The 26058-nt window shown below is 43.3% G+C and overlaps 1 protein-coding gene across 2 annotated transcripts in view; it reads right to left on the bottom strand.

Annotated features, from left to right (window-relative positions):
* Positions 1-1113: 1113 nt before the first annotated feature.
* HAPLN4 (hyaluronan and proteoglycan link protein 4) overlaps positions 1114-26058 on the bottom strand; it is a 44584-nt gene continuing 19639 nt past the window's right edge. For both annotated transcript variants that reach the window (XM_029614027.1, XM_029614029.1), the window contains exons 4-5: positions 20907-21209; positions 1114-2868 (exon numbers count right to left, since the gene is read on the bottom strand). In XM_029614027.1, coding sequence (XP_029469887.1) covers positions 2468-2868; positions 20907-21209 — 704 coding nt within the window. In that variant the 3' untranslated portion in view covers positions 1114-2467. The remainder of the gene's footprint in view (positions 2869-20906; positions 21210-26058) is intronic.

Raw genomic sequence — 26058 nt, 5'->3', positions numbered from 1 at the left:
AAACCTCAATTTCCCTTGTACTAGCAGGGAGACTTCTGTAGATGGACAATGTGTACTCAGTGTTCCTAGAAAAGCAGCAGTGCAGAGCTTTTCATTCAGCCCAAGATGTGTGAACTTCCAACTGAATATCAGATTGGATGGCACAAGTGTGGTGCCTATTAAGATGCTTAAATAACTGGAGTTGGCAGTCCTCCACCTTCCCATTCCCTGGGGGACAGGAAGTCTCAGTCTTGCTCAACAGTGACACCTACTGCTCAGACTCGGGATGCACGCCAACCAGGGTCCAGAGGGGAAACCCGTGCAAGACTTTTCCCCAAAATACCAAATGTGGGAGACAGACAAAATGTCCAGCTGCGCTGGTCATGCAAGACTTTCCTTACAAGATTGTTTTCTTCACTTCTACCAGCTGCACGAAATTAAATCATCTGCCAAAAGATTCCCCATTTCAGACTTGTGACAGCAAACTGACTCGCTGGCCCTTTGCACTTTGTCAACCCTACTTCTGCCCAGCTCAGATAAAACTTTATTCTGACATCTCTGACAAAGCAATATTTAAAACTTTGGCTACAAAACTGAAGAGATTGACAGGTCAAACAGTGTAGTTCTGGTCTTCCCAGGAAATGAGAATAAATATATTTTTTTCCTTGTCTTTGGAAGGGCTGTGGAGAGAGGAGCAGAGATTCATTTTCTCCAAGGCAAGCATGCGTAATACAACTGGGAAATATTTAGGAAGGGACTTGTAGGAGGCTGGCTTGGAAAGATACAAGTTTAGGTTTAAACATTTTGCACGGCACGTAATGGAAAGATGGGAAGCCACATCACCAGTAAAATAAGAGGAATACAATAGGATTTGGCAACAGATTTCACTGTCCACACATATTGGGGTAGATTTTTAAACTTGCGCAAGCGCGTCCATGTGCGCGTGCTACCTGGTGCGCACACACGGGCTCACGATTTTATAACATGCGCGTGCATGTTATAAAATCGGGGGTTGGCGCGCGCAAGAGGGTGCACAATTGTGCACCTTGCGCGCACCAAGCTGCGCTGCCTTCCCCGTCCCCTACCCCCCACCCCACCTTCCCTTCCCCTACCTCCTCCGCCCTTTGCCCCCTACCTTTTTCTTTTTTTGTCTTCTGTTTCAAAACTTCAGCCCTGGGGCTGAAGTAAGTTGCGTGCAATCCCCGGCACAGCGGCAAATGACCACTGTGTCGGAGGCCTCCGACCCCGCCCGCGGACTGCCCCTGTAGTAAAGCCCCGGGACTTAGATGCGTTACGTGCGTCGCTGGGCCTTTTGAAAATAGGCCCGGCGCACGTAAGCCACTCTATGTGCGTAGAGCTTTGAAAATCCGGCCCATTTATAGCAGTTCATAAATTAATCCTTTTAATAGCTTCTTAGCAATGTCCATAGTATTTGCAACTAAATTTATGGTCCGTGAATATAAATATGTGTGGACATTGAAATCTGTTGCCAAATCTTATCGTGTTCCTCTTAAACATTTTGCACATCAGAAAACTGGTTTTGCATTTGGGGAGCATTGCTTAAGGATAACCTTTATCTCTGGATAAACAGTCTGTGCTGGCCTTTCCTAAGGCATCTTAAGCTTCGCTTCCCCTGGCATGCTTGTGACTGTTGCTGTGAGGCACACGCAGTACCTGATGAGGAGCACACTGTCACTGTATTAGCAAGTGGGGAGAGTTAGAGGTCTCGCTCATCTCTAGATTCTTACCCTGGCTAGTAAGGGTCACACTATTTTAGCCTCTGATGGCACTTTGCTAATCTGTGGGCAATGAGTTGACAATTTCAATCTAAGAGCTAGGGGAATGGGGTCCCCACTCTTATGCTCAATAAATATTTTAGGTCTGGCACTTGGAGGTTCCAATGAAGAGACATTAGAAGCTTAACCCCCAATCTTATCGTCCTCTGAAGGAAACTGCAGACTTACTAGTGACATGTGAGGGCAGCTTGCACTACTGCTGCTTTTGCTGGTAATTTTTTTTGTGCTTTAACAGCACTACTTTTACAAAACAAAAATCTATTTATAATAATTAAAGCAGCAACAAAAAAAGAAACACATTTTGGAGCTAGAAAACCATCCATATCCCTCACTGTAATTTACATGCTTGAAATCGTATGTAGCTGAAAGAGAATGGGATCAGGCTGGCTGAAATCTGTATTCCTTGCTCCCATCTTAGTACTATGTCCTTTCTCAAAGACTAATAATGATGATGAGATCATTGCCCAAGCTCCAGCTGTTCATTGCAAATATCAAAGGCTGCCAGGCGCTGAGGAGGCTCATCCAGGCGTGAGGAGGAGGTGGTGGCCATGCTGCCATTACATAAATGTCTCATTCCTGTTGCAGAGCATTTGAAAGTGTCATTCAGCCTGCTAAATGGTTAGAGGTTGGTCTGTAGTAGCATGGGTGCCGGAGGTTAGTTACTGGGGTTACAGTTCCTTGCCACGATGCTGTCACACGTCTGTATGCCTGTCCCTGACACCTGCCTGTGTTGGCCTGTTCGCTTTCACATGAGTGGCCTTCCACTGGTTGATCCCCTCTTGGACCCACTGGGGGTTACTCTTTGCCACCTCTTCCTTGTAACAGTAGACCCCAAAGAGCTTGTACTTCTTATCTGGGAAACCCAAGCTGCGGACTCCAGGCTCCTGCCCACCACACCGTGCCCTGGGGTTCACTATAGGGTAACGTATGCTTCCGTCCCCCAGCCAGCCTGCCTCACACCTGTCCAGCAGTTGGGTCTTCCAGGCTGCGTACAGCTGGCCCACTTTGGCCATCGTCCCACCGCTGCTGTTGCAGGCTCGAGCAGCCTCACCAAAACTCAGCTTCCTGTAGGTCTTCAGGAAGTAAACTTTACCTGCAAGGGAGAAAAAAAGATACCATAGTCAATGCCCCTGTGAGCTGTGCTTGAGTTTGAATTTAAATTTATTAAAAATCTACATAAGAACATAAGAAATTGCCGTGCTGGGTCAGACCAAGGGTCCATCAAGCCCAGCATCCTGTTTCCAACAGAGACCAAACCAGGCCACAAGAACCTGGCAAGTAGCCAAACACTAAGAAGATCCCAGGCTACTGATGCAATTAATAGCAGTGGCTATTCCCTAACTAAACTTGATTAATAGCAGTTAATGGACTTCTCCTCCAAGAACTTATCCAAACCTTTTTTAAACCCAGCTACACTAACTGCATTAACCACATCCTCTGGCAACTTTTAAAGTGCTCTCTCTCATCCATAAATCAATACACAACCAAGAGATGCAATGGTTTTCTGACCATTTCATTTTCCACACATCTAATAGACCAATTAGAAATATCCACAAAGCCAAATTGGCTGCTCATCCACTCAAACACATCAAACACGTGTCCACAAGAGAACGTTCCTTCTCGATTGCTGGAATCAACTTATGGAACAATATGCCGTTGGACCTACGTTGTGAACCCTGCCACAAAACGTTCAAACAAAACCTCAAAACATGGTTGTTTGAACAAGCATACTATAGATGATCAATGTCTAACTTGAATTGAAATTCAGTTCTGCTGTATAAAGTTGTCACCTTCTGTTGAAGTTAATTGTTTACTTTCCTATTAACTGTTTTATGTAAAACCTGTTGCTATTTATTGTTGCTATTTATTGTTTACTTACTGCATAACCTGTTACTTGTAAAGCCTTGTGCTAAGTTATTGTTTAATGTAAACCGAGGTGATGTAGACCTTTACGTACCGCGGTATATAAAAAAATCTCCAAATAAATAAATAAATAAATAAATAAATAAACAAATTCCAGAGCTTAATTGTGCGTTGAGTGAAAAAGAATTTTCTCAGATTAGTCTTAAATGTGCTACTTGCTAACTTCATGGAATGCCCCCTAGTCCTTCTATTATTCGAAAGTGTAAATAACCGATTCACATCTACTCGTTCAAGACCTCTCATGATCTTAAAGACCTCTATCATATCCCCCCTCAGCCGTCTCTTTTCAAAGCTGAACAGCCTTTCCACATAGGGGAGCTGTTCCATCCCCTTTATCATTTTGGTTGCCCTTCTCTGTACCTTCTCCATTGCAACTATATCTTTTTTGAGATGCGGCAACCAGAATTGTACACAGTATTCAAGGTGCGGTCTCACCATGGAGCGATATAGAGGCATTATGACATTTTCCGTTGTATTAACCATTCCTTTCCTAATAATTCCTAACATTCTGTTTGCTTTTTTGACTGCTGCAGCACACTGAGCCGACAATTTTAAAATATTATCCACTATGATGCCTAGATCTTTTTCCTGGGTGGTAGCTCCTAATATGGAACCAAACATCGTGTAACTACAGCAAGGGTTATTTTTCCCTATATGCAACACCTTGCACTTGTCCACATTAAATTTCATCTGCCATTTGTATGCCCAATCTTCCAGTCTTGCAAGGTCCTCCTGTAATGTATCACAATCTGCTTGTAATTTAACTACTCTGAATAATTTTGTATCATCCGCAAATTTGATAACCTCACTCGTCGTATTCCTTTCCAGATCATTTATATATATATTGAACAGCACCGGTCCAAGTACAGATCCCTGAGGCACTCCACTCTTTACCCTTTTCCACTGAGAAAATTGACCATTTAATCCTACTCTCTGTTTCCTGTCTTTTAACCAGTTTGTAATCCAAGAAAGGACATCGCCTCCTATCCCATGACCTTTTAGTTTTCTTAGAAGCCTCTCATGAGGGACTTTGTCAAACGCCTTCTGAAAATCCAAATACACTACATCTACTGGTTCATCTTTATCCACATGTTTATTAACCTCTTCAAAAAAATGAAGCAGATTTGTTAGGCAAGACTTCCCTTGGGTAAATCCATGTTGACTGTGTCCCATTAAATCATGTCTTTCTATATGCTCTACGATTTTGATCTTGAGAATAGTTTCCACTATTTTTCCTGGCACTGAAGTCAGGCTCACTAGTCTATAGTTACCCGGATCGCCCCTGGAGCCTTTTTTAAATATTGCGGTTACATTGGCCACCCTCCAGTCTTCAGGTACAATGGATGATTTTAATGAAAGGTTACAAATTTTAACTAATAGATCAGAATTTTCATTTTTTAGTTCCTTCAGTACCCTAGGATGCATACCATCCGGTCCAGGTGATTTGCCACTCTTTAGTTTGTCAATCTGGCCTACTACATCTTCCAGGTTCACAGTGATTTTGTTCAGTTCTTCTGACTCATCACCCCTGAAAACTATCTCAGGAATTGGTATCTCCCCAAAATCCTCTTTAGTAAACACGGAAGCAAAGAATTCATTTAGTCTTTCTGCAATGGCCTTATCTTCCCTAAGAGCCCCTTTAACCCCTTGGTCATCCAATGGTCCAACCAAATCTTCACAGGTTTCTTGCTTCGGATATATTTTAAAAAGTTTTTATTATGAGTTTTTGGCTCTATGGCCAACTTAATTTCAAATTCTCTCTTCGCCTGTCTTATCAATGTTTTACACTTAACTTGGCAATGCTTATGTTTTATCCTATTTTCTTCAGATGGATCCTTCTTCCAATTTTTGAAGGATATTTTTTTGGATAAAATAGCCTCTTTCACCTCACCTTTTAACCATGACGGTAATCGTTTTGCCTTCCTTTCACCTTTCTTAATGTGTGGAATACATATGGACTGTGCCTCTAGGATTGTATTTTTAAACAATGTTGAACACTTTTAACATTTGCAGCTGCACCTTTCAGGTTTTTTCTATTTTCCTCATTTTATCAAAGTTTCCTTTTTGAAAGTTTAGTATTAGAGCTGCAGATTTATTTATTGTCCCCCTTCCAGTTATTACTTTAAATTTGATCATGTTACGATCACCGTTGCCAAGTGGCCTCACCACAGTTACCTCTCTCACCAAATCCTGTGTTCCACTAAGAATTAAATCTAAAATAGCTCCCTCTCTTGTTGGTTCCTGAACCAATTGCTCCATGAAGCAGTCATTTATTACATCCAGGAACTTTATGTCTCTAGCAAGTCCTGATGTTACATTTACCCAGTTAATATTGGGGTAATTGAAAGGATTTCTACCCATATAGATTCAACTGAGCATTTAGTCTCTTGTATGATCTTTATCCTGTTGGACTCTATACCTTCCACATCCCCACCAAGTTGATCCTCCCTATCATTGTGATACAATTTGTACCCTGATATAGAACTGTCCCATTGGTTATTCTCCTTCCACCAAGTCTCTGTGATGCCAATTATGTCAATCTCATCATTTGCTGCTATACACTCTAACTCTCCCATCTTACTTCTTAGACTTCTGGCATTGGCATACAGACATTTCAAAGTGTGTTTTTTGTTTGTATTAACAACCTGCTTTTCAGTTGTTAGGGATAATTCAGAAATCATTAGCTTCAGTGATTTTTTACATATAGGCACATGGACTATGTTTGCTTTTAATGGAACCTCTTTGTTGGGATGCCCTAACTCTCCTGTTTCATTAGTATCCTTCATGGATACATTTCTCCGAACCATGCACTGCTGAGTGACTTTCACAGGGGACCATTACAAGGCGGTTTATCTAAGAACATTCACAATAAAACAAAGCATAAATAAAATACAAAGACAAAAAAGTAAATGTACAATCAAAGTGCCATTCTTGAACTTTGAAAATCAAGTGGAATACTGTTCAGTTCAGACTGGCCTCAGCCTTCTATGGTGTATGCCTTTTTAAACAGATCTTTATTGTCTGTCTTTTTAAACAGATTGGTGTTGCAAATGAACCTAATACAGTCTGACAAAGAGTTCCACAGTGAAGGCGCCACTAGCGAAAAGGCTCTGTCCCTTGTTAGCTCAAGCCTTTTCCATTTTTATAGAAGGTATTTCAAGTAAATATTTGCCCTCCGATCTGAGGGAACGTACAGGTCGGTAAATCCTTAAAATGCAGCTAGTCCAGCATTTAGCTTCAACATACCACCTTATGATTCAAATTCAGAATCTTATATTTGATCTGCAATTTTATAGGTACCAATGAAGTGACATCAAGATTGGAGAAATATGTTCACACAGTGAAACATTTGTAATTACGCGAGCGGCAGCATTTTGAACCAATTGAAGGGGGTTGCAGACTGATTTGAGGGAGGCCTATATTCGAGTTACGATAATCAGTACTACTTATTACTAAAGACTGAGTGATGCTATGAGAAGTCATATTCTAAAAAGGGGCATAAACATCTAATCAGGCTTAATTTAAAGAGAGAAGATTTTACGATGGCTTTTATGTGTTCAGAGAACGAGAGCTCCCGGTCAAAAAGTTCCCCTAAATTTCTGGCACAAGGACTGATTGGAATGATATGGGCTTTGAACGACAAGGCTGGAGGAGCATCATGTGTAGAAAATTCACTCAGTATAACAACTTCAGTTTTTGATATGTTCAACATTAGTTTGTTAGGAGAAAGCCATTGATAAGTGCATTGCAAACACAGATTTACAAGTTTCACAGCGTGACCACAAGAGGAAGAATACTGGACAAAAAGTTGGAAATTATTGGCATAAATACAATAAGTCATACCAAGACAGGAGAAACGTTTACAGACAGGAGCTAGGAATATGCTGAAAAACATGGCCGAGAGCGCTGATCCTTGTGGGACTCCAGTGGCCATGCAGAAGAAATATTTCCTAATGGGATCTGTTGTGTTCAGTTTGAAAGGAAAGAGGTGAACCATTTACGCACTGTACCTGAAATACCAAGTGATGAGAGTATCTTATGGTCCAATGTGTTAAAGGCTGCCGAAGCATCCAAAAACCCTAGCACATATTGAGCACCATTATCAAAGCCACACACGATAGTATCTAGGTGAGATGGAAGCAAAGTTCGGCTTTAGGGAACCCAAATTTGAATGGATGAATAATAATGCATTTTCTTCCACATAATCTGTAAATTGGGTTAAGACAATTGTTTCAATGGCTTTAACTAAAAGGGAAGGATGAACTTGGCCTGTAGTTAGCCAAAACGTTAGGGTCTGCAGTCACCTTTTTAAGTAAAGGTTTGACCAAAGCTTGTTTTAAGGTCTTAGGCAGCGAACCAGTTCTTAAAGAAAGGTTTACAATGTTGCCAATTACTGGGGTAACTTCATCTTTTACCCCTTTCAAAATGAACGTGGGGCAAGAATTAAGAAGGCAGGTTGTTGAGCTTAACTTGCTTAAGGTTGATACAATTTCAGGTTTTGATGTTAAATTAAAGGCATCGCAGGTATTATCTGACTGAACATCAGCTGAAGAGGATAAAGGAGGACTGATGAGTCAAATGTGCATGGAATATTTGCTGTCTTTTTATGGAAGAAGTCAGCAAGTTTGTTGCATCTTGACACAAATATCAGTATCAATAAGTGAAGCAGAAGAGTTTGATGTCAAAGATTTTACAATATTAATGAGGAGAGAGGTGCAATTACCAGCCTCTTGTCTACGTCGGGAATAGTATCGTTTTTTTTGTGAGATTAACCATAGCCCTATAGGCAGTGAGTTTTCGGTAGGATACTTTTCACCACTTACTTTCTAGGCAGTGCAACTGTTTCAAGAGGTGAAGAGAAGATGTATGCCATGGTGCTGACTTATTCCTCCTAACAGTAATAGTTTTCTTTGGGACAATTCTGTCTAAAGTATGGAGCATAGTGGTATTCCAAGAGTCGAGTGCTAAGTCGATGGAATCCATTGGTCTCTCTAAAAGTCTGGGTAATAAAGACTGTTTGAATAAATCCAATTCAGTAAAGCCTCATTTTGTAATCTGGCATTCGGATTTGCCGCTGCCATTAGGGACTGGGCAAAAAGACAAGCCAGGTTTGGACAGAGCTAAACTAGGGCAATCACAGATCACCCCCAGCTGCTCGATGTCTACAGAGAAGAGAGAAAACTCCTGGAATCCTTTGAAACCAGAAGCTGAAATTCAGGAAACCCCACACCCACTCCCTATTTATTAAAAATTCATCTGCTTCATGTAATATGCCTTGTGCCTACCTTTAAGAAAAGGTGGCATATGAAATGCTTATAACTAAATACATAAATAAAATGTATCTCCCCAGACTTGGAAGAACTTCCAAAGGAATGCGTAATCAATGCCACTCGCCACAACCTTTCATTACAGAGAAATGCATGCATTAACGATAGTAGGAGGGGCAAGCCAGGGTTGGTTTTAGATGATGGTGATGATGGGGCTCCAGTGCCACAAGGGGTCCCCCTTGGCCAAGCTGAATTAGGGAAGAGCTTCAGGGTGCCCTGCAGTGGCTGGGCCCACTCCTTAGTTTCTGGCTTCCCTGGGCGCCGGTGTGGTTAACATCAGCCCTGGACAAACAGGCTGCTCATAATGGACAATATCCAAGCTCCTTACTACTTCGTAGTTGACCAGAAAGAGAGATTTGTGTTGGCCCTTATGATGATCCTGCAGAGAACGGTGTTAGCTATGATGCATGTGTTTGAGTGAACACACCACACCACCTTTCCTTCAGAGGCCTCGAGAGACGTGGCGGGAACTGAATTTATGAACTGTTTGCAAATTTTCCCTTTATTTGGAGCAGCCGATCTCCCGAGGCCCAGCAGTGTTGACAGAGCTAGAATCCAATTAGCACCTTCCTGAAGTATCACAGCCCAAGAGCCAAAAAAGTACCTGATCAAAATACAGCTGTCGCTTGCCACAGTAATACTGTTTTCATATTAAAATAAGAATTAAAAAAAAAAACAACAACCCACACCACCATTTAACTTGGGAAATAATAATGACTGCGGCTTGAATGTTTATTGCATAAACCAAATACCAAAATGATTCAACGCTTTCATATCTTCCTCAGTAAGAGGCAAACGGAAGGACTTGTGATTTTCCAGGGAGCTAACGGAATAACGAGCTTTTCAGGATCACCGTTAGTCTCCTGATTAAAAACTCCACCGAGCAGATGCCAGATTCCGCTGGAAACGTAAAATCCACAGCTTTTCAGTGGTGGAAGGCAGTCACCTATAGCACCAGAAACAGCAGGGTTTGAACAGTTTAATTTGTGTCCTGTCACATCCTATTGGGATGCCTGGGCTCCAGCCCTGCTGCCACGTCTGAGGGAAGGGACTAGCTCGGTCCCCACAACTCATGGACAAAATGACCCTTGGAGAATTCCTCTGATCCAATGAAGGCCTGTAAAAACATCCCACTTTTTTCACAGGACAGAAATGATGGCTAGAACTCTGCATGGCTTTAAATATTTTAAATGAATAAACACACAAACTGTTCACGCTCTCATATCAAAAGCCCATCATTTGGAATTAAAAGCAAAAAAAGAAGACCCTTTGATGAACGACTGAATGCCACTAAACCTTCCAAAAAAAAAAGTGCCATAAGTATTTAATATTTCAAGAAGGTTTTGATCTGAAAGAACATGAGGAGACAGGAGGTACTAATGACATGAGAGTAAAATTCACCTTGCCTTTCCCACGTTTCACAGCCTTATATGATAACGAAACCTTCTTTTCAAGCAGCATTCCACTTTTATAAACCACATTTCTAATAACATTCACAATAGTTAAGCCAAAAAAAAAAAAAAGCATCATCCTAACTGCTCCTCCATTTATCTATAGGACAGACATCCGCACGCTGTACCAGGACAGATCACCTGGCTCCATGTCAGAGGGACGTTCATCCCATATTTTTGCAAATCCTGTTTTGCAGCAGATCTGAAAAGCAGCAGGACCGACTAAGCAGTGCCTTTTCACCTGGACTCAGACAGCTTCCCCCCCCCCCCCAGGCATAGGGCAACCTGACGCATCAGAGCCACCTCGCAACCCACTGCCAGGCTCTTGCACTGGGACAAGATGTTTTCTTGCCAGGACTCCAGTCGAAGCACACAAGTAAACAACCGCCTGAGCAAAAGCAGAATCTCCTGTGGCTGTCGTGTTCATGGTATCGGTGGAACCTCAAATACTAAGGAAATGACATTGAAAATAATTCATGGTCCTTTAAAAGAAAAGTTTTCTCTTCTGAGCAGCTTTAAAACATGGCACCACACTAAAACTGACAGAGATCTAGCAGGCAAAGAAGAGCAATTGTATTCTTTGTGGCAGTGGCCTCTGCTTTCTTACTCTCTGCTTAATCTTTCCATCCATTCCAGGTGCTTAAAGCTCTACTGATGCAAATTAAAGTTAACTCAGATTTTATTTTCACAGATGGAAGACCCACTTACCAGTAATCACTGGCACTTGGTAAAAGGATCGTTGACCCTTGGAGCCATATTCAGCCACTATCCAGCTGACCCCATCACTCATCAAAAAAAGTTAATAACACATGGACTCTATAACAGGGTAGCATCGAGCTAGGGTGAGAGAACATAGCATTGTCAAGCGAAGTGTAAAACATTGATAAGACAGGCGAAGAGAGAATTTGAAATGAAATTGGCCATAGAGGCAAAAACTCATAATAAAAACTTTTTAAAATATATCCAAAGCAAGAAACCTGTGAGGGAGTCGGTTGGACCATTAGATGACAGAGGGGTTAAAGGGGCTCTTAGGGAAGATAAGGCCATTGCAGAAAGACTAAATGAATTCTTTGCCTCCGTGTTTACAAATGAGGATTTTGGGGAGATACCAGTTCCGGAGATGGTTTTCAGGGATGATGAGTCAGACGAACTGAACGAAATCACTGTGAACCTGGAAGATGTAGTAGGCCAGATTGACAAACTAAAGAGTAGCAAATCACCTGGACCGGATGGTATGCATCCTAGGGTTCTGTAGGAACTCAAAAATGAAATTTCTGATCTATTAGTTATTTATTTATTTATTTATTTTATTTAACATTTTTTATATACCGAAGTTCTAGCAACAATGTTGCTAATCATTTCGGTTTACATATAACATTGGGGTGACTTAACATGTGTGTCTTACATGGAACAGGAACATGAACTTGGAGAAAATTGAATAAATACTAATAACAAATAACATTAAAAACAACAGTAGTAATAGAAATGTTATATACAGGCGATTAAAATCAATTATGAATAAGGTATCTGCAAAATAGATAGGAGGGATTGGAAAATTAATTGTTTAGATGTCGAGCAAGAGGTATTATATGGCATAGACCTGGAGGAGCGATTTGAGAATAGAACTCAATCGTAGGCTTGAGAGAACAGCCAAGTTTTAAGTCTTTTTTTAAAAGTGAGGGGGCATTGTTCAAGCCTGAGATCCGATGGTAGAGAGTTCCAGTGGATCGGACCTGCAGTGGAGAAGGCTCTTTTGTTTGACGAAATTTTGAGTGGAGGGGTTTTCAGAGAACCTTTTTGCGCCGTTCTCAGTGGACGGGAGGAAGTATGTAACTGGAATGGGATCCTGAGGTCTAGGTATGAGGCTTTGTAAATGGATTTATGGATGGATGAAAGGGTTTTGTAGGTGATTCTGTATTTTATAGGGAGCCAATGTAGATTTTTTAATATTGGTGTTATGTGGTCCCTTTTTTTTGCTTTAGTTAAGATCCTGGCAGTGGCATTTTGGAGCATTTGTAGCGGTTTTAGCGAGATATCTGGGAGACCAAGTAAAAGGGAGTTGCAGTAATCAATTTTAGAAAATATGATTGCTTGCAGAACTGATCTGAAATCCTGGGGGTACAATAAAGGTCTGAGTCTTTTTAGAACCTGGAGTTTGAAGAAGCATTCTTTCACTGTGTTACTGATGAAACTTTTGTAATTCAGTAGGTTATCCATAGTGACTCCTAGGTTTCTGACCTGGGTAGATAGAGGAAGTGGTGCCGAAGGATAAGTGTTGGAGAGTTGATAGTTGCCTTCTTGGGTGATTAGGAGGTATTCTGTTTTGTTGGTATTCAGAACTAGACAGAGATCAGCAAGGAGATTGGATATGGAGAGGAAGCATGAATTCCAAAAGTGAAGAGTTTCTTGCAAGGATTTGGTGATAGGAATAAGTATTTGGACATCGTCCGCATAAAGGTAGTGGATTAGATTTAGCTTAGAAAGTAGGTTGCAGAGTGGGAGCAGGTAAATGTTGAATAAGGTCGGGGATAAAGAGGATCCTTGAGGGACGCCAAGGTTAGAACTGATCGGTTGAGATACATAGTTGTTTATCTTAACTTTATAGGACCTGTCTTGTAGGAAGGATTTAAACCAGTTGAGTGCTGTGTTTTTGATACCTATCTCTGTTAGTCTGTCTAAGAGGATCTTGTGGTTTACAGTATCAAAAGCCGCTGAGAGATCAAGGAGGATCAATAAGCAAGGGTGTTTTTTCTCTAGGTTTAATAGAATATTGTCGGTTAGAGAAATGAGAAGGGATTCAGTGCTTCGGGATTTGCGGAATCCAAATTGAGTTGTGGCGAGAATGTTGTTATCGTCCAGGAAATCGCAGAGTTGATGGTTGACTAATCTTTCTAGGATTTTAGCTATAAATGGGAGATTGGCTATTGGTCGAAAGTTGGCTGGAATTTCCGGAGAGAGGTTAGGCTTTTTTAGAAGGGGTTTTAGTATAGCGAGTTTGAGTGGGGTTGGCACTAAGCCCTGCGTAAGGGAGGCATTGATGATTTGAGCAATGGGCTTCGCAATAGCTTTGGCACCAGCAATGAGCATATTAGCAGGAATTGAGTCAAGCGGGTGGGATGCAGGTTTAATTTTTTTTAGAATGTTTTCAATCTCTATAGTGGATGCTGGCTCGAAGGCTTCGAGGCTTGAAGTCTGAAGAGGATTGGAAGTTGAGAGAGGAGGTTGGGGGGAAGTTTTTTTCAGATCCAGGAGAGGTTTAGGTAGGTTGGATATTTTCTCCTTGAAGAAGATAGCAAGTTCTTCGGCTTTGCTTGCAGATTTTTCATCTGGGATGATGAATGTGGGTGGTTTAATGAGGGATGAGACCAGGGAGAAAAGAGCTTTTGGATCATAGATGAAGTGGTGGATTTTTCTAGAGTGGAAATCTTTTTTTTTCTGTAGGATGGAGATCCTGTATTGGTGCATGATGGTTTTGAAGGCTGAGTTGTTTTCTAAAGTCGGGTTTTTTCTCCAGATGAGTTCTTTGTTTCTAAGTTCCCGCTTTAAATGTCTAAGTTCAGGGGAATACCATGGCTTTTTCTTTTCTTTGTTAGAGTTGATGGTTTTGGAGATAAGAGGGCATGTCTGATCAGCAACTTTTTTAAAATTTAGTTAAAATTTGTAACCTATCATTAAAATCATCCATTGTACCTGAAGACTGGAGGGTGGCCAATGTAACCCCAATATTTAAAAAAGGCTCCAGGGGCGATCCAGGTAACTATAGACCAGTGAGCCTGACTTCAGTGCCGGGAAAAATAGTGGAAACTATTCTCAAGAACAAAATTGTAAAGCATATAGAAAGACATGATTTAATGGAATATAGTCAACACGGATTTACCCAAGGGAAGTCTTGCCTAACAAATCTGCTTCATTTTTTTGAAGGGGTTAATAAACATGTGGATAAAGGTGAACCGGTAGATGTATTGTATTTGGATTTTCAGAAGGCGTTTGACAAAGTCCCTCATGAGAGGCTTCTACGTAAACTAAAAAGTCATGGGATAGGAGGCGATGTCCTTTCGTGGATTACAATCTGGTTAAAAGACAGGAAACAGAGAGTAGGATTAAATGGTCAATTTTCTCAGTGGAAAAGGGTAAACAGTGGAGTGCCTCAGGGATCTGTACTTGGACCGGTGCTTTTCAATATATATATAAATGATCTGGAAAGGAATACGACAAGTGAAGTTATCAAATTTGCAGATGATACAAAATTATTTAGAGTAGTTAAATCACAAGCAGACATTGCAGGAGGACCTTGCAAGACTTGAAGATTGGGCATCCAAATGGCAGATGAAATTTAATGTGGACAAGTGCAAGGTGTTGCATATAGGGAAAAATAACCTTTGCTGTAGTTACACGATGTTAGGTTCCATATTAGAAGCTACCATCCAGGAAAATGATCTAGGCATCATAGTGGATAATACTTTAAAATCGTCGGCTCAGTGTGCTACAGCAGTCAAAAAAGCAAATAGAATGTTAGGAATTATTAGGAAGGGAATGGTTAATAGAACGGAAAATGTCATAATGCCTCTGTATCACTCCATGGTGAGACCACACCTTGAATACTGTGTACAATTCTGGTCGCCGCATCTCAAAAAAGATATAGTTGCGATGGAGAAGGTACAGAGAAGGGCAACCAAAATGATAAAGGGGATGGAACAGCTTCCCTATGAGGATAGGCTGAAGAGATTAGGGCTGTTCAGCTTGGAGAAGAGACGGCTGAGGGGGGATATGATAGAGGTGTTTAAGATCATGAGAGGTCTTGAACGAGTAGATGTGACTCGGTTATTTTCACTTTCGGATAATAGAAGGACTAGGGGGCATTCCATGAAGTTAGCAAGTAGCACATTTAAGACTAATCTGAGAAAATTCTTTTTCACTCAACGCACAATAAAGCTCTGGAATTTGTTGCCAGAGGATGTGGTTAGTGCAGTTAGTGTAGCTGGGTTCAAAAAAGGTTTGGATAAGTTCTTGGAGGAGAAGTCCATTAATGGCTATTAATCAAGTTTACTTAGGGAGTAGCCACTGCTATTAATTGCATCAGTAGCATGGGATCTTCTTAGTGTTTCGGTAATTGCCAGATTCTTGTGGCCTGGATTGGCCATTGTTGGAAACAGGATGCTGGGCTTGATGGACCCTTGGTCTGACCCAGCATGGCAATTTCTTATGTTCTTAAGTACAAATTTTCAAGTTTTTGAGACTTTCTTCACTCCAAATGACGTCAAATCTTCACCAAGGTGTACTGTGCTGTTCGTACCTCTCACTCTACATGGGAAACTGTCACCTAAACCACCACTAACACTTCACCTTGACCTATCAGGTAACCCTCCTATAGAGATATAATGGGTGCACACAGTGAGGCCCTCCTCAGAGGCGCTCTCTCTCTCTCTCTCTCTCCAGGGAAAAAGCTGTAATTATTTCTGTTTATGCTATTGCATGGCACAATATGGCCTCTAATTTTACGAAAACCTGCCCAAACTCTTCCCCCAATCCCGCTCCCTCAAAAATTTGCATTTTTGCCATGTGCTACTATACGTTTTGCATGCGTTAATGGCATTAATATGTTATCGCATGTGTTAACACCATAACGCATTTTGATAAGTGATCCTATGAGTTAGTTAGCCGGACAAACATACGGGCCGATACAGTAAGGAGCAGTAGGAAGAGCTGCGTTAGTGCCGGGCGCACCCGCGGTTGCCGCACGCACAGTGCAGCTCACCTACCGCTCGATCCTGTATGTAAATAGCTTGCAAATGCAAGCTGTGTCCAAGAAGCGTCCGTGAAGCTTTAGGCCCGCGCAACCCATTTTACTGTATAGAGCGCTATACAGTATCCTGGGTGCGCTGGCCTAATGCTTCACGGACAAGCTGGTATCTGTCATTTCAAATGTCATTTCAAATGACAGGTACCAGGAAGTGGACGGTTCTCCTACGCTCGGGATTGCCAGTCCTCTCTCCCCTCCTCCCGAAGCAAGGCGCCGTGACACCAAACATCGTGACGTCACGCCTTGAGCGGCCCAATTGCTCGCACAGGGGCTGCTTTCGCCCGTGCAGGCGTCCATCTTCGCGGGCAGCTGGAGGCAGGGGAGCCGCAGTCGTCCTCGCCGATGTCCGTCTCCGGAGGGGGGCTGCAAAAAAAGTAAGTCGCTTCGTCGCTTTACGCTGCCAGTCCTCTCTCCCCTCCTCCCGAAGCAAGGCTGCTTTTCGCGCCTTGCTTCGGGAGGAGGGGAGAGAGGACTGGCAATCCCGAGCGTAGGATTGCCCATCCTCTCTCCCCTCTCTCTCTTGCTACTTTTTTTTTTCGCTTTTTTGCTTTTTTTTTTCCGCTTTTTCCCGCTTTCGTTGCTTCGGGAGGAGGGGAGAGGACTGGGGCTGCCCCGGAGACCAGCACCCATGGACGCGGCCAGGGCAGGTGAGCGGGGGCTGGGGGTAAGTTTGCCGCCTACCCCTACCTTTAACGCAGGGGTAAGGGTAGGTGGTAAGTTAGCAGGTTAAACGCGCGGCAAAACGGCAGGGTAAAAAAGCGATAGTCGGTGCGCGCGTTACTGTATGGGAGGGAATAGCTAATTCGATCGTTTACATCTAATATACATGCCGCGGGAGGAAGGGGTCACCCGGGGATTTAAAGAGGCGGTAAGGATGGGTTAAAGGGGATAGTGTATTGTGGGTTGGACTAACGCGGCCGAAAAGTGGGTAGAAAGCGGGTTAGGAGCAGGGTAACCGCGGCCGCACGTTACTGTATTGACCTGATATCTGGCTACCTTAGCCGAGCTACTCAGCAGTGAGGCTGTGCTGCTGAATATACCTGGCTTTTTAAAATGAAGTCAATTTTACCTGGCTAACTTTAGCACAGGTCTCTGGAGCTAAGTGGCGCTGAATATGGCCCTCCAAGTGTCCTTGCTGCAGGGCCGATGAGACCCATTAGGGCACCGGATGTGGGCGGGGTGCCATAGTCCGGTGGAAGGGTGGTATTTTTTAAACGTAAGGAGGCTGGAGAGGCATGCGCGGCGACGGGAGAGACGGCGGACGTGAACGGAGGAGGTATGTGTTGCACCAGGGGGTCGGGTGAGAGAGAATGACATCATGATGATGTCACCGCCTAGGGCAGCTGGGCACCCGTGCACCAACTCTGCCCTGCTGCCTCTTTCCTTTTAGAAATTCCCAGATTCAGGTCATGTGCGTGGAAATGCAGTACTCTCTTTCTCTCTGCCCCCCCCCCCCCCCCCCGGGTGATACGAGTTAGGTCATGGCCCCAGCACCAGGAATCAGTGAGACAGAAGTGGGAGACTGAACTGGCTGCCTGACTATAAAGACAGGAGCAGTAGTGTCAGAGGCGGTGTGCTATGATCAGACCCACACTCAGTGGTTCATGACAGCAAGAAACCAGGGATCAATAAAAATCGATACGCTCGTCTTTCTTCAATCTTTCAACACCGACACAAATTCTGCAGTTCTGACTGGAAAGTACAAGCTGTAATTGGGGACTGTGGGCAATGTGCTGAGGGCACAGGACTGCATATCTGGAGATGCCAGTTTGATCCCCATAGTGAGATGTACTAAGCGTTTTTCTCATAAACACAAAATGGGACTGGAAGTTTAAGAACATAAGAACATAAGAAAATGCCATACTGGGTCAGACCAAGGGTCCATCAAGCCCAGCATCCTGTTTCCAACAGTGGCCAATCCAGGCCATAAGAACCTGGCAAGTACCCAAAAACTAAGTCTATTCCATGTAACCATTGCTAATGGCAGTGGCTATTCTCTAAGTGAACCTAATAGCAGGTAATGGACTTCTCCTCCAAGAACTTATCCAATCCTTTTTTAAACACAGCTATACTACCTGCACGAACCACATTCTCTGGCAACAAATTCCAGAGTTTAATTGTGCGTTGAGTAAAAAAGAACTTTCTCCGATTAGTTTTAAATGTGCCCCATGCTAACTTCATGGAGTGTCCCCTAGTCCTTCTACTATCTGAAAGAGTAAATAACCGATTCACATCTACCCGTTCTAGACCTCTCATGATTTTAAACACCTCTATCATATCCCCCCTCAGTCGTCTCTTCTCCAAGCTGAAAAGTCCTAATCTCTTTAGTCTTTCCTCATAGGGGAGTTGTTCCATTCCCCTTATCATTTTGGTAGCCCTTCTCTGTACCTTCTCCATCGCAATTATATCTTTTTTGAGATGCGGCGACCAGAATTGTACACAGTATTCAAGGTGCGGTCTCACCATGGAGCGATACAGAGGCATTATGACATTTTCCGTTTTATTCATCATTCCTTTTCTAATAATTCCCAACATTCTGTTTGCTTTTTTGACTGCCGCAGCACACTGAACCGACGATTTCAATGTGTTATCCACTATGACACCTAGATCTCTTTCTTGGGTTGTAGCACCTAATATGGAACCCAACATCGTGTAATTATAGCATGGGTTATTTTTCCCTATATGCATCACCTTGCACTTTTCCACATTAAATTTCATCTGCCATTTGGATGCCCAATTTTCCAGTCTCACAAGGTCTTCCTGCAATTTATCACAATCTGCTTGTGATTTAACTACTCTGCACAATTTTGTGTCATCTGCAAATTTGATTATCTCACTCGTCGTATTTCTTTCCAGATCATTTATAAATATATTGAACAGTAAGGGTCCCAATACAGATCCCTGAGGCACTCCACTGTCCACTCCCTTCCACTGAGAAAATTGCCCATTTAATCCTACTCTCTGTTTCCTGTCTTTTAGCCAGTTTGCAATCCACGAAAGGACATCGCCACCTATCCCATGACTTTTTACTTTTCCTAGAAGCCTCTCATGAGGAACTTTGTCAAACGCCTTCTGAAAATCCAAGTATACTATATCTACCGGTTCACCTTTATCCACATGTTTATTAACTCCTTCAAAAAAGTGAAGCAGATTTGTGAGGCAAGACTTGCCCTGGGTAAAGCCATGCTGACTTTGTTCCATTAAACCATGTCTTTCTATATGTTCTGTGATTTTGATGTTTAGAACACTTTCCACTATTTTTCCTGGCACTGAAGTCAGGCTAACCGGTCTGTAGTTTCCCGGATCGCCCCTGGAGCCCTTTTTAAATATTGGGGTTACATTTGCTATCCTCCAGTCTTCAGGTACAATGGATGATTTTAATGATAAGTTACAAATTTTTACTAATAGGTCTGAAATTTCATTTTTTAGTTCCTTCAGAACTCTGGGGTGTATACCATCCGGTCCAGGTGATTTACTACTCTTCAGTTTGTCAATCAGGCCTACCACATCTTCTAGGTTCACCGTGATTTGATTCAGTCCATCTGAATCATTACCCATGAAAACCTTCTCCATTACGGGTACGGCTTCCAAATGGCAGATGAAATTTAACGTGGACAAGTGCAAGGTGATGCATATAGGGAAAAATAACCCTTGCTGTAGTTACACAATTTTAGGTTCTATCTTAAGAGTTGCCACCCAGGAAAGAGATCTAGGAGTCATAGTGGATAATACATTGAAATCGTCGGCTCAGTGTGCTGTGGCAGTCAAAAAAGCAAATAGAATATTAGGAATTTCTAGGAAGGGAATGGCAGATAAAACAGCAGATGTCATAATGCCTCTGTATCGCTCCATGGTGAGACCGCACCTTGAATACTGTGTACAATTCTGGTCACCGCATCTCAAAAAGGATATAGTTGCACTGGAGAAAGTACAGAGAAGAGCGACCAAAATGATAAGGGGCATGGAATGGCTGCCCTATGAGGAAAGGCTACAGAGGTTAGGGCTGTTCAGTTTGGAGAAGAGAGGACTGAGGGGGGGATATGATAGAGGTCTACAAAATCATGAAAGGACTTGAACAAGTTAATGTAAATCAGTTATTTACTCTTTCAGATAATAGAAGGACTAGGGGGCACTCTATGAAGTTAGGGGGCACTCTATGAAGTTAAAGTTCCTAGAGGAAAAATCCATAAAATGCTATTAATTAATAAGGAATAGTAGCTTGTGATCTATTTAATGTTTGGATACTTGTGACTTGGATTGGCCACTGTTGGAAACAGGATGCTGGGCTTGATAGACCCTTGGTCTGACCAGAATGGCATGTTCTTATGTTCTTAAACCTTTAATACATCAAGTTGTGGTCATTTAACCTGCCTGTATTTAATCTATGGCTGTAAGCTCTATGGTAACCATATCAATTATCTTATAGTGCATCGTATACCTTGATGTAAAAATAATAAATGTCGTAATTTTTTTGCTTGCTTCCTCTCCTTCAAGTGCAAACAGTAAGTGGCTCTCAATTGGCACCTGGGATATGATAGGGAAGTGGTCGCCAGCTGGGGACCCAGGATATGACAGAAATGGGGGGGGGGGGAGGGAGAGAGATTTGGTTATATGGAGGTCCTGGGAGTACCATTAAGGTTGGATGTGAAGCAGAAAGCATCATAGCGCTCATCGTCCTTGTGGCGGTAGCCGTAGTTCCTGACGCCGACGGCGGTCTCCCTCTTGCCACACTCTTCCCGGGGCTTGGAGATGGGGTACTGCACCGAGCCATCGTCCAGCCACCCAGCATTGCACCAGTCCATGCCCTGCAGCCAGGCCTCGTGCAGCTGGTCGTAGGAGGCCAGGATCCCGTCCTGCTCCAGGCAGGCCTTCTCAGCCTCGTAGAAATTAAGACTGTAGCGACCGAGGCGAGGGTGGTAGGGAAATATCACTCCTGAAAAGATGAAAAGAAAGTGGACTTCAGCCAGAACAAACCGGGGCACTTTCTCGCTGTCACAGAACAGGCGGAGATGCTGAGGCACAAAGGGAATATTTGGGATCAAAACTCAAGATGTCCTAATATTCAGCCAAGCCAAAATTCCCACCTGACTGTCATGTTTAGAACACACAAGCAGAACATGAGTAAGCAGCATCTTGTACAAAGGCTATAATTACTGAAATAGTTACCATATGAAGGACAAACTGACTCACTTCTGAGTTTTCCCCATTGTGGACACAAATAGAAACAGAAATGAGGACAAAAAAGGACCACTCTGCCCTGCAAGCTTATGGTAGCACCAAAGGTATCAGGCTTATTGGGTAAGAGTAGTAACAGCCACATCAACAAGTTACCCCAAATCTTATTTGTTTCCCCAGACCTTAACATTTACAGCCTTTCGGGCTGATACAGTAAAGTCCGCGGGAGAGCGGGTGAACGCCCACTCTCCTCTGCGCGCGATTCAGTATTCAAATTAGGGTCGGCGGTAAAAAGAGGTAAAAGGAGGCGCTAGGGACACTAGCGCGTCCCTAGCGCCTCTTTTTGGACAGGAGCGGTGGCTGTCAGCGGGTTTGACAGCCGATGCTCAATTTTGCCGGCGTCGGTTCTCAAACCCGCTGATAGCCACGAGTTTGGAAACCGGACGCCGGCAAAATTGAGCGTCCGGTTTTCAAGCCGCGGGCCGACTTCGAATTTTCTTTTTTTAACTTTTTGTAACTTTCGGGACCTCCGACTTAATATCGCTAATTTCTCCGGTTCCCGGAGAAATTAGCACCTACCTTTGGATAGGCGCTAATTTCTGAAAGTAAAATGTGCGGCTTGGCTGCACGTTTTACTTTCTGAATTGCGCGGGAATACCTAATAGCACCCACAACATGCAAATGCATGTTGATGGCCTATTAGGTTCGGGGGGGATGGACGCGCATTTTCAACGCCTTACTGAATAAGGGGGAACGCTAGCGAATCGAAAACGCGCGTCCAATCTCAGGTTAATAGTGCGCTCCACCAGAGCGTACTGTACTGTATCGGCCTTAGTGTTGGTAGCTGTCTGAATCTAATTCCCCTTTTCCTCCTGCCGTTAAAACAGAGAACAATATTGGAGTTGCATCAACAGTATGAAGGTTTATTGGTTAAGGGTGATAACCGCCATACTAGCAAGTTACCCCCATGCACCCTTTTCCTCATTTCCATACTCTAGCCTTTAGGGATACACAGTATTTATCGCGTGCCCTTTTTAAATCTTTCACTGTTTTTCTCTTCACCACCTCCTCCGGAAGGGCATTCCAGGCATCCACCACCTTCTCCGTGAAGAAATACTTCCTGACATTAGTTCTGAGTTGTCCTCCCTGGAGTTAATTTCTGGGTCGCGGGGGGGGGGGGGGGGGGGAAGAGAGCTATAAGATAGCAAACATGATGACTATATATACACCGCAGTAAGAGCAAACTTTCAGAGGGGGGGGAGAGAGCTATAAGAAGGTAAACATGATGACTATATATACACCACAGAAAGAGCACACTTTCAGAGGGGGGGGAGAGAGCTATAAGAAGGCAAACATGATGACTATATATACACCACAGTAAGAGCACACTTTCAGAGGGGGGGGGGGGGAGAGAGAGCTATAAGAAGGTAAACATGATGACTATATATACACCACAGTAAGAGCACACTTTCAGAGGGGGGGAGAGAGCTATAAGAAGGTAAACATGATGACTATATATACACCGCAGTAAGAGCACACTTTCAGAGGGGGACGGGAGAGCTATAAGAAGGCAAACATGATGACTATATATACACCACAGTAAGAGCACACTTTCAGAGGGGGGGGGAGAGAGCTATAAGAAGGTAAACATGATGACTATATATACACCACAGAAAGAGCACACTTTCAGAGGGGGTGGGGAGAGAGCTATAAGAAGGCAAACATGATGACTATATATACACCACAGTAAGAGCACACTTTCAGAGGGGGGGGGGGAGGAGAGAGCTATAAGAAGGTAAACATGATGACTATATATACACCACAGTAAGAGCACACTTTCAGAGGGGGGGAGAGAGCTATAAGAAGGCAAACATGATGACTATATATACACCACAGTAAGAGCACACTTTCAGAGGAGGGGGGGAGGAGAGAGCTATAAGAAGGTAAACATGATGACTATATATACACCACAGTAAGAGCACACTTTCAGAGGGGGACGGGAGAGCTATAAGAAGGTAAACATGATGACAATATATACACCACAGTAAGAACACACTTTCAGAGGGGGGGAGAGAGCTATAAGAAGGTAAACATGATGACTATATATACACCACAGTAAGAGCACACTTTCAGAGGGGGGGGAGAGCTATAAGAACGCAAACATGATGACTATATATACACCACAGTAAGAGCACACTTTCAGAGGGGGACGAGAGAGCTATAAGAAGGTAAACATGATGACTATATATACACCACAGTAAGAACACACTTTCAGAGGGGGGGAGAGAGCTATAAGAAGGTAAACATGATGACTATATATACACCACAGTAAGAGCACACTTTCAGAGGGGGGGGGGGGGGAGAGCTATAAGAAGGCAAACAGGATGACTATATATACACCACAGTAAGAGCACACTTTCAGAGGGGGACGGGAGAGCTATAAGAAGGTAAACATGATGACTATATATACACCACAGTAAGAGCACACTTTCAGAGGAGGGGGGGAGAGCTATATGAAGGTAAACATGATGACTATATATATACCACAGTAAGAGCACACTTTCAGAGGAGGGGGGGGAGAGCTATATGAAGGTAAACATGATGACTATATATACACCACAGTAAGAGCACACTTTCAGAGGGGGGGGGGAGAGCTATAAGAAGGTAAACATGATGACTATATATACACCACAGTAAGCACACTTTCAGAGGGGGGGGAGAGCTATAAGAAGGTAAACATGATGACTATATATACACCACAGTAAGAGCACACTTTCAGAGGGGGGGGAGAGCTATAAGAAGGTAAACATGATGACTATATATACACCACAGTAAGAGCACACTTTCAGAGGGGGGGAGAGCTATAAGAACGCAAACATGATGACTATATATACACCACAGTAAGAGCACACTTTCAGAGGGGGACGAGAGAGCTATAAGAAGGTAAACATGATGACTATATATACACCACAGTAAGAACACACTTTCAGAGGGGGACGGGAGAGTTATAAGAAGGTAAACATGATGACTATATATACACCACAGTAAGAGCACACTTTCAGAGGAGGGGGGGGAGAGCTATAAGAAGGCAAACAGGATGACTATATATACACCACAGTAAGAGCACACTTTCAGAGGGGGACGGGAGAGCTATAAGAAGGTAAACATGATGACTATATATACACCACAGTAAGAGCACACTTTCAGAGGAGGGGGGGAGAGCTATAAGAAGGTAAACATGATGACTATATATACACCACAGTAAGAGCACACTTTCAGGTCAGGGTGGGTGGGTTGGGCAGGGTTTCATTGATCTGCCTGATGAATTGATGATTAATATTAAATATTGATACTGATTATATTGATTGAATATTAGTGAATTGAATAATGTGTACAGGGTGAGCAGGATTCAAAAGTTCAATCTTAAAAAAGTAAAATCTCAAACAAGTACATCTCAGGGTGAGCAGGATTCAAAGGTTCCCCATCCTGCCTGCCCCTCCTCTCCTCCAGGGTGGACATATGTAGGTCCTTCAGCCTCTCCTCTTAAATCATTTGACACAGACACCCCCCACCATTCTTGTTGCCCTTCTCTGGAGCACCTCTATCCTGTCTCTGCCCCCCTGTTCACCCTATGAACTGAAGCATCAGAGCATGAGAAGCAGGGGGCAGGGGGGCACGCTGACCTCGCTCCCAGTTCTGCAGCTGTTAGGATAAAAATCGACCTCCTGTCAGCAGCAGGGAGCTTCTTCAAGATAACTACAGGGCCCACTTATGTCTAAAAACTGCTGTTCAGTGAGGTAAATGTTTTCATCTGTCCTGAGCACTGAGCGTGAGACAAAATGATGAAACGATTGATGGTTTAGTCCACTGCAATAACACAAGTAGTAGGGTTCATTACAATCATTCACAGAGTTGCAAGATCCCTGGTCCAAAGGGCTTTACTGGCTGTGGCTGGCACAGAGAGGAGGTTAAGTAGCTTGCCCAAGGTCACAGAGTTCCTGATGGACGGGGGAGGGGAGAATGAAACCCGGGTCTGGCAATTTGCAGCTCTGTGAGCGCTGCGCTATGACAGTCCTGCAGCAGAAGGCTACGATTCGGGGTGGTCAGTCCTAACCCCTGACACACAGGGTTAATATAAGTGCGCCAAACCCATTTTACAGGGATTGACAGCTGTAAAATGCAATTAAGAGAATTACAAAGACATCTGAGCTTCAGAAGAGTCCCCAAGCTCTACTCGGCCCCAAGCAGCGAAGAGTACAAGCCCCGCTAATCTCCGCCTTCAGGCTACTTCTGTTTTCTTCTCTGACCTCCCCAACCCCCTATGCCTTATCTTCTGGATAACCTTCACGGGCTTAATTATCTTTTTAATTCCAAAAAAAAAAAGAATAAAAAAAAACAGGAAGGCAGATATCTCGGCTCCCTGGGAGTCAGGCAAACTGGCTTGTTCGCTTCCAACTCTTGCAAAAAGTAAAAGAAGAGAAGAATATCGATAGAATCTGGGGTGTAATTCTCCAGTCCTGGAGGGCCCCAGCCTGCTCTGGTTCTCAGCTTTAACGTAATGCTCACCTCCAGTCACGGGAGGCAGCAATGCATTGCATTATTTCTGT

This window comes from Rhinatrema bivittatum, chromosome 8 (genome assembly GCF_901001135.1).
Source record: "Rhinatrema bivittatum chromosome 8, aRhiBiv1.1, whole genome shotgun sequence".
NCBI lineage: Eukaryota > Metazoa > Chordata > Amphibia > Gymnophiona > Rhinatrematidae > Rhinatrema > Rhinatrema bivittatum.
This window is presented reverse-complemented; position numbering and strand designations above follow the sequence as displayed.